At 35.5% G+C, this 17041-nt stretch overlaps 1 protein-coding gene across 1 annotated transcript in view; it reads right to left on the minus strand.

Moving 5' to 3' along the window:
* LOC309961122 (transmembrane protease serine 11D-like) overlaps nucleotides 1-9219 on the minus strand; it is a gene marked incomplete at both ends in the record, with an annotated part of 47879 nt that extends 38660 nt beyond the window's left edge. Inside the window, 3 exons of the mRNA XM_082838151.1 lie at nucleotides 6675-6793; nucleotides 8679-8800; nucleotides 9209-9219. Of these exons, the coding sequence (XP_082694277.1) occupies nucleotides 6675-6793; nucleotides 8679-8800; nucleotides 9209-9219 (252 nt within the window). The remainder of the gene's footprint in view (nucleotides 1-6674; nucleotides 6794-8678; nucleotides 8801-9208) is intronic.
* Nucleotides 9220-17041: the final 7822 nt, after the last annotated feature.

The raw sequence follows: 17041 nt of genomic DNA on the forward strand, positions 1-17041 counted from the left end.
TTTGGAAAAAATGGCAATTGTTGTTTGCAGAATCTGTTGCAATACCACCCCTGATGCCAAAGGGGAGTTTCAATGGTTCAGTTGATCCCAGGTATGAATCCTGATTGAAGTCCCTTGTTTTATTTGGAGAGGCCCATTCAATCAGAATGCACTCATAGTTTTGATACACATATTTTGCAAACAGATGCTCTCATTATTTCGAAATCACCTTATTCATTTTTTCATTCATTCAACAGTTTTTGAGCACCTCTTATGCTTCACGCTCCCTCTTTCAAGCACTGGGTTACACTGGTGGAGAAAATAGACAGTCCTTGCCATCATGGAGCTTACATCTAATGGGGGAGATACGCACTAATCATATTATCATCCACATTTAAGCAGAATTATAACTGTGATAAGTGCAGCAATATAGTAGAGGGATTTGATCCAGTCAGTGAGATTAGGGAGGCTTCTCAGAGGAATGTTTATGAAACTGAGATCTTCAGGAAGAATCAGAGTTAGCTGGTTGAAGAGAAAGGAAAAGCCTCACAGGTGGAGTGAATGGCACATACAAAGTCCTGAGGTAGGAACAAACAGATTGTGTTTAAGGAATCAAAGGCCAGGACAGTTGTAGCCTAGAAAGCAAGGAGGCTAGAGTTATATAGAAAGGCCAGACCATGAAAGTCTTGTTAGTGTGTGAAGAATTTGGTCTTTATCATCATAATGGGAAGTCACTGAAGTGTTTTAAATGAGAGGATAATAAAATCAGATTTGCAATTTGAGAACAATCTCTCTGGTTGCATGTGGATAAACAATTTTAGGTACAAAATAACGTAAATTAGTTATGGTGCTATTTTGGCACTTCGGTGTAGAGGTCATGGCTTGGATGGTTATGGTGGTAGCAGATATGGAGAGAAATGAATGGATCTGAGGGAAATACAGGGGATAAAACCTACAGGGGTTGGTAATAGATTGGATATTTGGAATGACATAGAGCAGTATGTCAAGGATGAATTCTAGGTTTCTGGTTTGGAAAACTGAATAAATGGTATTATCATCAATGGGGTTAGGATTATGGGAAGAAGACTAGTATGGCGTGGAGGGATCATGAGTTTGATTTAGGGACATAATATATTTGAGATGTTTTTACAACAGCCAAGTAGAGATATTAAGCTGGCAGTTGGGGGAAAAGGTCTGAAGTACAGAAGAAAAGTCTGGGCTGACGACAGCATGAGTCATTAGTATATAAGTGTTGGTAGAAGTAATGGTCATGGGTGAGATCATCTAGAGATAGAAAATAATGTGAGAGGAGAGGAGCGCATAGGTCAAAGAGTTGGGGAATTTCAACATTTAATGTTAGTGTAGAGGAGGGTGAATCTATAAAAGATACAGAGGAGAAGGAGTGGCCAGAGAGGCACGATGAGAAAAACAGGTGATTCGGTGGCATGGATATCTTGTGTGAAAACCACATAATCATAGACTTTTTGAGGTAGAATGTACTATAAAAATCATCTAGTTCAATGATTTTATTTTACTAATGAATAAACTGTGAACCAGAAAAGTGAATTGCTTAATATAATAGAAATTCTGGGATTATTCCACAGCTCATTAAGTATTAATTAACACTGCTGACTATGGAACAAGGATAATGATGGTACTCATGTTACCACTGGTAAGTGGTATGATTCTTGAACTTGAAATCAGGAGACCTTGGTTTGAATTTTTGTTCTGTCACTTTCCAGTTGAATGGCCTTTGTCACGTTTCTTAATCTCTCACAGTATTCACTTACCCATCTATAAAAATTACATGCCCATTGTGAGTTGAAGGTTAGATGATATATGTAAAAGTGCTTTATGAACTATAAAATACTACATTAGAGTATTATCCAAAGTGTTTCTACAGAAGTATGAATAAATGAGATTAACTGTAGAAATCATACATCAGACGAATTTCAAGGGGAATCTTTCTCTGCCAGATGTTTAATTATAAAGCCACAGTAAATAGCTGGGTACTGGTACAGACAAAGACTAGTCAGTGAAAGAGAGAGGAGTACAGAAAAAAGAAAAGGAGGAATTTAGTGTATGATAAAGATGGCACAACAAATAAATCCATTGCACTATTTAATATACTGTTTTGGTACCACCACCTAGCTCTTTTAGGGGAAAAAGCTGGATCTCTATCTTATTACAAAATAAATTACAGGTGAATCAAAGATAAAATTGATAATTTTGGCTACCTAAAAAATTAAATCTATATGGCAGTAAAAAAAAACCCTAGATTATAAACAAGGTTGAAAGTCAAATCTCGTTAGAGAAATATATGCAAATGAATAACAGGCAAATTTTAATATTTTAACAAGGAAGAATTTTTTTCCCTAGATTTATATAAAAACACAAAGTCTCCAGTAAGAAAATGGGCAAGGTCATGACCAGGCAATTCACAAATGAAATTATAAAAATGACCTATTACTATAGGGAGACAGATTAAATCTTACTAGTAATCAAAGAAATGCAAACCAAAATAATAGTGAGATATCACTTCTTACCTATTGAATTAGCAACAATTAATAAGGTTTACAATGCATAGTGTTAATGCTGTAGGGGAAATAAGCATACCTATGCATACTTATATACTGGTGGTAAGAATGTAAACTTGGGCACTTCTGGAGTGCAATCTAGAAATTAAAATAAATGTTAAAAATGCATAGATCACTATATTGATATAAACAAATGGTTGAATTAGTACATGGAGAAACTAGACAAACAGAAGAATTTCAAATATTCTTTAAATATTCAAAGCATAACTCGTTACTCCTCCACTTCTTATGTGTGGCCTGTACATAGTGTCTTTCTTCCAAAGAGTATAATATGGAAAACGGAGGGAGTAACTTTACAGTGTAGAAATCTGGCCAACACTACTTCAGCCAGGTGATCAAGGTCAACAGTGGTAAGTCATGTTGATATTATGTACCCCACTTCATATGATGTAATGAAAATGACCCTTTTCCTCTATAGTCTTCCTCCTTAAAACCCCAAACCCCAGTCTAACCATAAGAAAAAACATCAGAAGGCCTCCAATTGTGGGACATTTCTACAAAATACCTGACTAGTATTCCTCAAAACTGTCAAGGTTATCGAAAACAAGGAAAATCTGGGGAACTGTCATAGTCTACAAGAGCCTAAGGAGACATGACAACTCTGTAATTTGCTATCCTGGATGGGATCAGGAAATGGAAAAGAACATTAAGTAAAAACAAAGGAAATCTGAATAAAATACAGAATTTGGTTAATAACAATGTATTAATATTGGATGATTAATTGCAATAAATATACTATTGTAATATAAAACGTTAATCATAGAGGAAACTGGGCGTGATGTATATGAGAACTCTATATTATCTTTGCAACTTTTCTATAAATCTAAAATGCTTCTAAAATAAAATCTTTATTAAAATTGAAGAAGAAATTTAAAAATCTCTAGAGAGAAATAAAAGCATAAACCCTATATTCTGATAATTCTACTTCTGGGAATATGTCCCAAGAATATAATCACTCAGGTGTGCAAGGATGTATCAACAAGACTGGTCATCAGAATATTGGATATAATAGTGAAAAACTGGAAACAATTTGAACATCTGTCAACAGAGGACTGGTTAAATAAAATATTGTACCTTTACGCACTATAATACTATTTATTTATTTAAAATGGCATATTTCTTCATTGATATTTAAATACCTCTATGACATATTTTTTGAGAAAAAAGTGGTAGTAAACAAGCATGTATAGTCTTATTCCACTGACAGAAAATTATATGTGTTTGTGCATGGATGATTATGCAGTTTTCATGAAAAGTACTTGGAACATCAAAATATTAAAAATGGATATATTAGTATTGAGATTTTGTGCATATTTCTTTCTCTTTATATTTCTTGAATGCCTTGACTTTTCTACTTTTTTATTATCTTTACAACAAAAGACAATACTAAAATTATTTTCATTTTGATAACACTTTATACATTACAATTTACTTTATAGACCACTTTTGAGAGTAATTCAAGAATAACAAATTAGATTGTATAATTTTTTTGTCATTGGGATTGGATTTTAAAGACTTACTGAATATCTTCCAAATGTGCTGGTAGTACTTTTGAAAAGAAACTTAGTTTATGTTTTTCACATTGCTGAATATGTACGTTGTGCTTTATGCCTTATGCTGTTTCTCTCCATATCAGTCTTTTGCAATTTTACATATGCTCTATGAAGGATGCGCTGACCTGACATATCTGATCTGTCTGGCAGGAACTGAGTGACCTCTTTAGGGCTGAGGATGTCTCTGGCATCTTGCTTTAATGACAAATAGTTGGGTTCTAATTCCCTATAATGAAGCTGGGATTCTCAATATACATACTTACAGTTTGCTCCCTTTTATTAGACTGGGTAAATAGCTGAAACATTACATGATGTCTTTGTGTGGATGTGAGGACTTCATTATGAATAACTGTCCTCAGACTGACCTCCTGAGATGTTTGTCTCTAGTGTCTTCGTCAAGAAATTTAAGAATGTCTCTTGCAGTGTTAATCACAAGAAAATCTGTTCAGATTTGCATGTTGCCCTCTGCCTGAGACAGAGGTACTCACAGGCTCTTTGTATTTGTCTGTGTAGTTTGTATTTGTGTGTGTATTTTGTGGGGTCCAGCCTCAGAGTAGTATTACTAACCCAAGCACCGATTATTGCATAAATCAGCACCTTTCAACGTCTAAACTGTGTGGGCAGTCAGTCGTGAAGTAATTCATTACTAATGACAAAGTACCAAAGTTTTTAAAAACTGGCATTTTTAAATAAATGTGAATAAATTTAAGGATATTCTTTAAATACTAAAAAAAAAAAGAATATCTCTTGGTTTGAAGTCTAAACAATGGGCTCTCATGATGCAAATGATATAACTAAATATTCCTATTGATTTTTTAAGAGGAGGTTAGGAAGAGAAAGTAGGAAGTTGGGGAGGTGGATTGCTTTGGTAAGCCTAAAATGGAAGTTTTATGTGCATTTCCACATTTTCTGGAATATGCCCTAATTAAAGTTTTAACCCCTTGGCTTTCTTCTGGACCACGGTAATGAGCTTCTAACTAGCGTTACTGTGTGCAGGCTCTTCTCTTTATAGTATAATTTTTATATTCGGAACATGAATCTGTCAGATCCTGTTTGCATCATTCTGCCTCTAGCTCAAGACTTTCTCTCTACAAGATAAAACCCAAACATTTTAGCTAAGCACATTCTCCTCTCTATGCCTTGGCTCATATTTTAGCTGTGGTGTGCCCTACTCATTCTAAAGCTAACCTGAAAAGAGTCATCTTTTATAAGACGCTGTCTCTGATCTCCATAATTGGATATCATTTATCCTCTTACCACAAACTTACATCTGCGTTGCTCTCATGTCACATACTCACTGCATACCTTATATTATAAATATTTGTAAGCTTGTTTAATCTCCCATGTTAGACTAACCTCCATGAGGACAGATCCAATATCTACTCCACTTTTTGTATGTCCACAGCATTAGACAGGATTGATGTTTCAAAAAAGTTTATTGAAGGAACAGGAGGCTCCCACTTCTGGCATAATAAACTGATGTTCCCCAATATTAACCCTACCACTGCCTCCTGGCCTAGATTCTGTTCCCAGATTATTCTGACTCAGCTGCTTATTCTGATTAAACATTTAAATTGTATACTAACTTCCCTTGCTCTAATTTAATGCTCACCAAGCACTTTTCTCAGTACTTGGCTCCCAGTGTAGTTTGCCCCTAGGGGAAAAGGGTGTTAGACAAGTAGATGATTCAGTCCCCCAGCCATGATAATTCTCATTATAGATTAACTCAGTGGTTCCCAAAGTGTGGTCCCTGGACCATAGCATCAGCATCACCTGGGAACTTGTTAGAAATGCAAATTCTAACTACTGAATCAGAAACTCTGACACTGGGGCCTAGAACTCTATTTTTAATAAGCCTTCCAGGTGATTTTGCTAAAGTTTTAGAACCATTGGATTAATTTATAACCTTAGGAATCTTAGAAAACGTTAAGGGTAAGTGAGCAACCCTGAGATTGTTCAGCTCTGACTCTGCAGGGCTGAAGGCCAAACCCTGGTCTGTGATGATAAACCAGTGCTAAGGGTCTGCTTGTGAGGTTTCCTGGTAAGCAGCCTGGGGGTCTTTTCAAGTGAGAGCCCAGGCTTTCTTTGTATATTTTCTATGTCAATCATTGAACCAAAGTATGACATTCTCCAAACTATGTTAATATGTATTTTAACACCTACTACCCATATGTTTAGTTGGATAAGAAAAAAGGAAAGAAGGCAAAATGAAAAGGATTTAAAAAGACAATCTCGAGGGTAGGAAAAATGCTCAAATTGCATAAACAATAGACTTCCAATCTTTGAAGTCATAATCATAAAAAATGTTTACTCATGACCTAAAACTTTTCACTCATGATGTAAGAAAATATGAATAAGAACAAGTGTACAAATTGTACAAAGTGTACAAATTGACTTGGAAAAAGCACAATGAAACATATCTTTAACCATTTGGGGAGGAGAATATGCAGAGCATCTAGGAGTTGCAAATATATTACAAAATATTAGGTTTATTATCATAATTGTTTTATGATATAATAAAGAGGAAATGCAAATATTAACTTACCGCAGACTCAATTTTTTCACTCAAAGATCTATATTTCTGTGTAATTGGTGAACTTAGCTCATCAGTATATTGAACATTTAGTATTTGTAAGCTGCTACTGTAAAAGTAATCTTTTTGCCCTGTAAAACAAAGAAAAGGCAGGATCAATCTCACATTACTAAGTACTTTAATCTGTATTTTATACAGGATTATGGGAGGCTATGTTATACAATTAAAAAATATTTGATTCCCTTGAAAGAAAACTCTAAACTTAATATAATGTAACTATAATAAAATTATTTTTCTTTCAGTTTTTAAAAAGATTGGCAATGCTGGAAGTGTTAAAAATGCATGAAAATCAGAGCAGCATTATTTGAGAAATTAAATTGTTCAGTAGTGTCATAATTTTCATTCTTACTATATTTTAGGGAGATTTGTGATTACAGATTTATTCATTCAGGAAATATTAATGTCTATAATACACTATTATTCATTTATAATTAAGGAATAAAGTAATTCTGAATAGTTTTAAAAATTATTTCAAATACTATTCTTTTTAGAGGAATTAGTGACTTATTGGTTCTCTGGATTAAGCTAGAAAATAACTTCTGACAAGAAAGCTAATCTGGTTGTTCAATGTGAACTATTTCCATCACAAAGGGTCTTCCAATGGATATATTAAGCTATGTGAAGGAAATAAAAATTCTTAAAACATACTTGTCCTTACCTTAGAAACATTATGAACATGGACATAACCTAACCTGTCTCAGGAAAAAATTCCATGCTTCCATTTGATCATTCACATACATAATTTATGCAGAGAAATACTTCAATCAGGGAAAGCATTTGAGATCATGGGGATAGGGTTGTGCGGTCCTTTGTGGCAGAAGGACAAGTCTTTCTAGGGCCATAAGTGGTCGCTGGTATACACTTTGAAGAGGACTTATTTAAGGCTTCACCCTTTGTGTTTAAGTATGACAATACAGTGCTGTTAAGAGTGAAAATTCATTAGTTTAATCTGAAACTTGATGTTTGTTTTTCACTCTTCCGTAATTCACCTTGGACATATTTGTCTCTAGGTAATTTGATAGCAAAATGTAGTCAAAAGCAAAATTTAGCCACAACTTTATAACTAGATTGACTGAAAAGATTATTCCTAGTTACTAGAATAAATAAGTTTATTCTTACTCAGTCTCCACACTCATACATACCCATATGCCTTCACACTCTGCCCCACCCTGCCCCAATGATTTAAATAATTTAACAGGATTATAGCAAAATTAAAAAAAAAAACTCGAAGTGTTTTTTCAGGTGAAGGAAACAGATTATAATATATATTATCTAGTGAAATTTGACATATTTTATCTACATTAAAACATCTGAAAGAATATTCACTGAGATATTAAGTTGTTTGTGAATGAGCAGGGTATATTCATTCTTTATATTATTTCTTTGTTTCCTACTTTTATGATGTAATGAAAAATTAAAGAAACTAAGAGGAAAAAAAGGAACAGAATCCTTTTTAAAGTTTGTTTTTAAACCTCTTTCTACTTCTTAACTTCAAATTCATCTCCTATCATAATTGTTCTGCTCCTAAGATTATTTTCGGGAGACAGGTCGTGAATTAACAAATATTTAGATACATCCAACTTTTAGATGTTGAAACTTAAGGTCCTTTGCAAATTTTAAATGAAGAAGGAAATCATGGTATTAATGAAAGAACAAAACAAGTGAACTCTAGCATCAGAAAAATATTGAGTTTTTTCCCTTGGCTAGAATAATTCTTGTCTGGGTTTAATGTTGTTTAGTATACTAAAAAAGGCCAAAAGAAAAAGAAGAGAAAAAATACTGAATTAGAGAAAATATAGACATGAACATATATTCAGGGGTATATGAATAAATATATAATTATGTTGTATTAAGAAATAGAAGTGGCAATAAAAGTGAGAATGCCAAACTTTTAATCTGAAAGTATATTTAGTTAATTCATCTGAAGAGTGGTATATCCAATCTTCTGGTACTTACCAAAAGCTAAAAAGTAGACAAGTAAACCTGTGGTCACTGCCAGGATCGCCACAACTGCGATGACAACAAAACATACTATGGATGGATTCACAGATCTTGAGGCCGATGGCACCCCTGATGGCCTTAGAACAAGAGAAAAGATCAAAGACCACTCATTTCACTCAGAGAAGCAATCATTTCAGCTCTCATGATCATTTTCTGCCTTCTGAAGTCTCTTAGCTTGCACATGGCTCTATTATAGAAAACCAATTGTTTATTGATAGGAATATAGTTCTGGAAATGAAATCTAACTGAACAACACTCTCCTTCAACACTCTCCTTAATGGTTTTTCTTTCAATTTTTTTTTCAGCACTAAAATGTTGACATTTAGATAGTTTGATAGACAAATAAGGAAATCTGACCTCAGGTTTGCAATTGCTTTTCCTTCTTCTGCCAGTTGATGAGGTTCTCAAGAATAACAACTATTTCTGTTTTACTACAACTCCTTCTAAGACCCTATGTTGGACACTACTGTAGTAAGCTCCCTTACCTGGGCACCATCCTCAGGGATGTGCTGAAGAGAGATCATTTTGGGTGGGGAGAGGGGTGGAGGGAGTCAGACAGTAGCATTTCTCACTGTAATATTCTCCGGGTTATTAAAATGGGGATATGTCTAGAGGCTGAGAGCTGAGATCCAGGAGAGTAATAAGCACCTGTAATTAATTAGAACTATACCAGCAGCAGAGGATTTGCATAATTTTTTTCACCCATGAAATCATCAACAGCAGTGTAAGTCAGTAGATTTGTACTAACAGTATCTGGTATTATATCACGCATATAATCCAAGTACTTCCTCATGGCCTCTCTCCCTACCACACACACACTCACACTGGGGAGGTCACCAGAAGAGCTTAATGTGAATTCCTGTTTTATCCCTTGTTTGCTTGGAGATCATATTGTCATTTATCTAAGATTTTCTTCATCTGAAAAAATGGAAATAATACTTGCCTCGCAAGGCTAATTTGAAAATCAGTGAGGTTATATTAAGTGTATAAAGTATATATTTCTATTAAGTAGGTTATCCACTAGACTGTGAGAACCTTGAGGATAAAGATGGTATTCATGCATATGTTTCTGATAGTTTGTAGGGTGCCTGGCATATATAGGTGGTCCATAGATTTATGATATTTATAAATATTTGTTGTATGTGTTAACTCCTGGGTGTGTTTTAGATTTAAAAGCCTTAACAGAACTGAAAAGCACTTACATTTATCTAGAATATAGTCAGATTTCCATTTTTTCTATTTGTTTTGCTAACATTCTGGTATAAGTGGGAATGGAATGCTCTGAGAGTCAGTGATTCCCAGACTTTAGTTTTCACAGCAGGGTTGCCTGATATTGTTTGGGCTCTACCCAACTCACATACTGATGAAAGAGCATCTCCTGGTATTTTACATTGTACCACCTGCACATTGTATGCTATGGCTATGGGACCAGTATCATTTCAGAAGATTATTGGAGGTGGACATAAACTTGCCAACTTTCAATTTTGTTGAATAAACACATTTAACATTACAAAAATTGACCACGCTCAAATATTATTTTTTAATAAAAGGGCATTTAAATTGATAAAAGTAGGAAGGACATAATCTCATAATAAATTAGATGAATAATTTAGCTTTAGCTTAATGATGTCTTTTTACTACATTGCTCTTATTTGTTCATTTTGCTATGCTAATCAAAACTGACTTTCAGCGACACTGGTCCAGAGTCCAACAGTTGGGAATGACTAACTGTAGTAATTTTCTAGTAGGATAAAATTGGCCCATTGACATTTGCTGACTTTTTGAGCCTCAGTTTACTCTTCTGTTTCCTACTGGGTTTGTTGTGCCAATGACATGTGACAGTTGCACAGTGTTTGGCATTTGTAAGTTCAGTAAATATCAGTGGGTACTCAGCAGGGGAGAGTCAAAAGAAGAGCTGGAAGCAAGCCAACCCAAATAAGTTTTATACTGATTGACCCCCTACCTCAACAACAAGGGACTGTATCAATTTACATTCCCACCAACAGTGCAAGAGGGTTCCCTTTTCTCCACACTCTCTCCAGCATTTACTGTTTGTAGATTTGTTGCCATTCTGACTGGTGTGAGGTGATACCTCATTGTAGTTTTGATTTTCATTTCTCTAATGATTAGTCATACTGAGCATTCTTTCATGTGTTTGTTGACTATCTGTATATCTTCTTTGGAGAAATGTCTATTTAGATTTTCTGCCCATTTCTAGATTGGGTTGTTTGTTTTTTTGATATTGAGCTGCATGAGCTGCTTGTAAATTTTGGACATTAATCCTTTGTCAGTTGCTTCATTTGCAAATATTTTCTCCCATTCTGAGGGTTGTCTTTTCGTCTTGTTTATGTTTTCCTTTGCTGTGCAAAAGCTTTTAAGTTTCATTAGGTCCCATTTGTTTATTTTTGTTTTTATTTCCATTTCTCTAGGAGGTGGTTCAAAAAGGATCTTGCTGTGATTTATGTCATAGAGTGTTCATCTATGTTTTCCTCTAAGAGTTTTATAGTGTCTGGTCTTACATTTAGGTCTTTAATCCATTTTGAGTTTACTTTTGTGTATGGTGTTAGGGAGTGTTCTAATTTCATTCTTTTACATGTAGCTGTCCAGTTTTCCCAGCACCACTTATCGAAGAGGCTTTCTTTTCTTCATTGTATATTTTTGCCTCCTTTATCAAAAATAAGGTGACAGAGTGAAGTAAGTCAGAAAGAGAAAAACAAATACCGTATGCTAACACATATATATGGAATCTGAAAAAAAAATAAAGTGGTCTGAAGAACCTAGGGGCAGTACAGGAATAAAGACGCAGATGTAGAGAATGGACTTGAGGACATGGGGTGGGGGGAAGGGTAGGTTGGGATGAAGTGAAAGAGTGGCATGGACTAATATATACTACCAAATGTAAAATAGATAGCTAGTGGCAAGCAGCTGCATAGCACAGGGAGATCAGCTCGGTGCTTTGTGACCACCTAGAGGGATGGGAGAGGGAGGGTGAGAGGGAGACCCAAGAGGAAGGAGATATGGGGATATATGTATATGTATAGCTGATTCACTTTGTTATAAAGCAGAAACTAACACACCATTTTAAAGCAATTATACTCCAATAAAGATGTTTAAAAAAAAAACCCCAAACAAGGGACTGACTGTATTTCCAGAGGTGAATAGAAGTATCAAGATTTACCAGTGTAGAATGAGAAGTTACTAAAAAACAAGGCTTAAATTGGAAGCCAAAATACCAAAAAGCAAAAACCATAGGCTAGAGTCAGCATATGCTTTAGCTTGGATGAGCCTCCCATGGGAATGGCTTTAGAACCAACCTTGCTTCAGTTCATGGAAAACATATTAAACCCAATGGCTAAAAAGCACCATGAGACATGTGACTCAATAAACAAAGGGTGTGGAGCTCAAATTACCTTAATCTCACAAGCCATAATTAATTACATAAGAATAGGTTGTTCCACCTTGTAGAAACTGCTGAAGAAATATCTGCTCTCTTGTTAGCAATGCAGCTTGTCATTGAACCTCTGTATGTGGCTGATTATAAAGCTTATGCCAACACACACTGAATTGTGTACAATATTTGCTCTTCAAACTATTAGAGAAAATATATTTGCTAACACTGTCTGAATTTTGACTCATATTCAGTGGAAATCTTCAAGCAAATACTTTGCTTTTAAAGCATGATCCTGATTAGTAAAATTTTTAGTGGTTGTGTTTAAACAGCAAAACAAATATGCAGTTGTGAAATATTTAACCAGCTTCCACCTCCTTCTTTCTCTCTCTCATTGACTTGGAAAATTACATGAATTTAGAAAACTTATTCTGTGCTCTTATTATGAGAACCTAAGTGTCAGACTTTATACATGCTTATTGCCTATCTTCATATTAGTCTTGTAAGATGGGTATTATGATCCCTATTTGGAATATAGGAAAACTGAGGTTCAGAAAGTAAATAACTCAGGAATGACAGAGCTGGAAATGGAAACCAGGGTGGTTAGAATAAAAGAACATGGGCTTCCTCTGATGTAGACTTCCTCCCTCACACTATAGAGATGGAAAAAATTTGGGGACTCCTATCTCTTGTGACATCACTTGGAGGAAGCAAAGGGAATCAACATCTATTGAGTGCTTATTAAATTGAGTGCTAGGATTTTGTTCTTACACATAGTAAATGTGTAATAAAATAATTGTTGATTTAATTTTAATTTGAAATTACACCTTACATTAATATATCAGATTTATGTAGGAATACTAGTTAACTTCTGCCATTGACACATAGTTAGAAGCAATATATGGTTGTGGATTAATAGAGTCACTTGGCAATAACTTTTCATTATTTGTAAGAATAGAGGAAAACAGCGACAGGGTAATTGCAAATTCAGATATACATAGTATGTCCGTAGAGGACTTTTAGACAATTTTGTGTCCATTTAAATAAGATTTCAGGTATGATAGTAACAGAGATTTGGTCCACGGTTGTTTTCTCCTGATGTGTATTCTTCCTCAATGATCCCATCCTATGCCCTGGTTTCAGCAAACATATAATAAGGTAATATTTTCTAAGATAGATCTTCAGCCCAGACTTCTGTCTTTGAGCTCTACATCATTATTTTCAATTATGCATTGGACATCTTATGGATGTTTTAGAACCTCCTTAAATATAACAGTTCAGTTCAAAACTGAACTTGCTTTTTCTCTAGCCTGCACTCATGTCCCACTATTTCTAATATTGGTGAATGTCACTACCATCTATCTGGTACCGTTAAAGATCCAGGAATTAGCTGTACCTGCTCCCTCTTGGTAAGTTCCCACATTCGAGAGGTCATTGGTGCTTATACCTACTGCCTAAATCTTTCTGTCCATCACCTCTATCTCTTTCTTAATTCTGGCTGCTATTATTTTGTATTATGTGAAATACCTCTTAAATGTTCTCCCTTCTTCCATTATCAAGAGACATTTGGTGAGTGCCTGCAATGTTCTAGGAAAAATTTAATTTCTGGGAATACAATGAAAAGAATCATAGCACTCCTAATAATGGGGGGAGAGAAATGAGTAAGATAAATAAAGAAAAGAAAAGAAAAAATAGGAAGAAGTATAAGTACGGGGTGCTGAAAATTTAGATAAAGTGGCCAGGAAAGCCTTTGCTGAGGAGTTGACATTTGAGTAAAGATCAGAAGGAGGTGAGTGAGCAAGCCATGAATATACCAGGGGGAGAATTATCTAGGCAGATAAACAGCAGTTTGAAGGCCCTGAGCAAGGAGCTCACATGGTAAATTTGAGGACCAGCAAGAGAGACAGCTGAACTGGAGTGGAGTGAGAAAGTTAGGGGTGGTGGATACTGGAGGAAAATAAGGTCAGAAAGATAATGATCAGGGAGTCAGTGGTTTGGGGAAGATCACTTAAGGCTTTGAAAGTAAGGACTTTGGTCTTTATTCTCAGTGAGACAAAGTCTTTGAGGGTTTTGAGCAAAGACTGACCTCAGATCTATTTCTTCAATAGGATCACTCTGGATACTTTGCGGGGAATAGTGGGCCTGGATGGTGTGGGAGACCACTTAGGAGGTCATTAAATAATCGAAGTGAGAGACGATGGTAGTTTAGACAAGGGTGGTAGCAGTGGAGGTGGTAAGAAGTAGTCAGAGTGTGGATATATTTCGAATTTAGACCCTAGAGCATTTGCTGATGATTCACTTATGAGATGTGGGAAAAAGAGAAATCCAGATTGAATTCAAAATTTTTGCCTCTTTCCAATGAATTCAAGATTTTTGCCTCTTTCCAGTCAACACTTTAAAATCCTTCAAAGGATTTAAAAAATGTAGATCTTAGGGTCTGACACCCTCCCCTTCCAATAATACCTCATTTGAAATTTTTCTATAGCTCATGAAAATCCTCAGATGGCATTCAAATCTTCCATGGCATTTAAGGCCAATCATATCACCCCTGCAGCTTCATCGTCTGCCACATCCTCACCTGCCCACTTGACCCCAGCCAGATCAAATGTCACAGCCCCTTCTGTATGTGATGTCTTTTGCATGGAAAATGTCATACCTGGTTAATTCTCATTTTATCCTTAAAATAATTTAAATGTCTTTCATTTCCCTCCAGGTAGATACCTTTTTCTCCTCATCTGATCTCATAATGCCCAATGAATTTCTCTGTTGCAGTCCCTTATCCCCTCATGTGCATCCATAGTCTAGGCTGTAACTCATGAAAGGTAGCGATGCATCTTGTCTGCCAGGATATGCCCCATTCCTACATAATACCCATTACAGAGTCCACATCAGGCATTGCTATGGAAAAATTTATGAATGACTCTGCAAAGGGGGTTTTAAAAAATAATTTTACTATAGTTTGGAGGGACTTTATGTAAGATTGTATGCTGTGCATTCTTATTTTAAATAGTGACAAAAATATAGATCAGAGAATAATCTCTGCCATCTATTGAGTGCATACCATGTACTGGCTGAACTTTTCTACCTCATTTAATTTAATCCCTATTAAAAACCCTTATTTACAGGTAAGAAACAGAAGCTTACTCAGCTAGTAAGAGAGCTGGAATGCAAATACAGGTCTGTCAAGCTCAAACTACAAATGGCGACTTCAGATGGGAGGAAGTTTTCTGTTAATCATCACGTTGTTGTTATTAATTTCTGTCACACTTACTACCTTATTGTTGATACTAAGAAATGGAAAGTTCAAAAATATTTCTATAGCCCTTGTATTACAGGATATGCAAACACATATATTTGAGTGTGTGTATTTACATTTTATGTTGGAGTTAAGAAGAATATGAGAAATGGTTCCAAAGTAGAGGAACTTACTCTATTTTAGTCCCTTTCATTAACTTTGGATGGGGTCATGAGGCAGGCAATAGAGACTATCTGATTGAATGATTTAATTTTTTAAGTTGAGAAATACTTTGTTCAGACAAGGTCTTGAAAGGCTTGGAAGCTTAATGATTAAAACAGATGAAAATGGAGTAGCTTCTCTGTTTGATTTTGAGTTGTGGGAAAAGGACACCTTCCTATTTCCAGCAAATCACTGATCTAGTCCAACACTTTTATTTATTTATTTATTAACTTTTTTTTTTGGTTGTTCTTGATAACCTTAGGTGTGCTCCGAAAGAAAAGAGAGACAGGATTATTCAGGATTGCACAACTGGATGATTGTATTATTCAGGATTGCACAACTGGATGATGGTAGAGTAAGTGCCATAGTTTTAAGACTTCTTGAATATGTTTGTTTTATTAAAACATGATGCATTCTGAAAACTCTGGGTTCATATGGAAGATAAGGTTCCTATCCTTGAATCACAAATCCACAACATTTTATGTGCATGTACCTTTGGAATGCACTACATTACTTTCTTTTAATTCAATGGTTTACCTTCCAACTTAACTTTGTCTTGGGTAACATTTAAATAAGTTTATATTCCTTGAGGATATACAGCACTTTATACCAGTTGAGGATACAGAGACTGGGCAAGTGGTAAGGGACCTGAGCAAGCCTATACAATGATTTTTTGAGAGTTAGGAAAAGACAACTTCTCTGGGAAACAGAGACAGTGGTGTTTCTTGGTCTGCATGCAGCTCTACTCTGGGGTAGACAGCTTGTCAGGGAGCATAGGCACCATCTAGGCTTCCAGTCTCTCCCTGAACCAGCATTTCTGTGCATTGCACAAACTGCACACGTGTGTACAACAGACCTGAAATGATGTGTCAAAGCTTTGAAATCTGCTGCTAGTGGGAAAAGCCAATCTAGGATTCATTTTTTTCTCATAAAGTTTGCAAATTGATATGGACAAATGACTAATAGGTATTATGTAAGCATGTGCCTATGTTTGCATGTATGTAGTAGTTGAGTTGGGGAGTTGATGATGGTTCAGGAGAACCTGCTGCCAATGAAGCCAAGAGTGTGGGCTCAGTAGCTTCACAGGCTAGTTAAGTTCTTTCTTTCTTAGGACTCAGGCTGTATCCTGGAACTCAGGCTCTTTTTAACAGATCCAGGCCACAGATTCAACTCCATGAGAGAGTGTGGCCATAATAAGACAAATCCATCCTTATTGCTGGGGGAAAAATTAATTCCTTCCCTATGGTACTCTATTCATACTTTGTCTAATTGGTTCTAAACTTGAAGGAGTCAATTTTTCATATACTGGAAGTTCATGGACATTCTTTTTTTTTGGAGCAGAAAAAGGTTTATTTCAGGGCCAAGCAAGGAAAATGGCCAGCTCGTGTTCAAAAGCCCAGAACTCCCATGGACATTCTTTCTCCAGTTTATTATTATTATATCATTGAAATGTATTTTAAGATGTTTTACAGC

The sequence above is a fragment of the Leucopleurus acutus genome (genome assembly GCF_964270905.1).
Source record: "Leucopleurus acutus genome assembly, chromosome: 4".
In the NCBI taxonomy this organism is placed as follows: domain Eukaryota; kingdom Metazoa; phylum Chordata; class Mammalia; order Artiodactyla; family Delphinidae; genus Leucopleurus; species Leucopleurus acutus.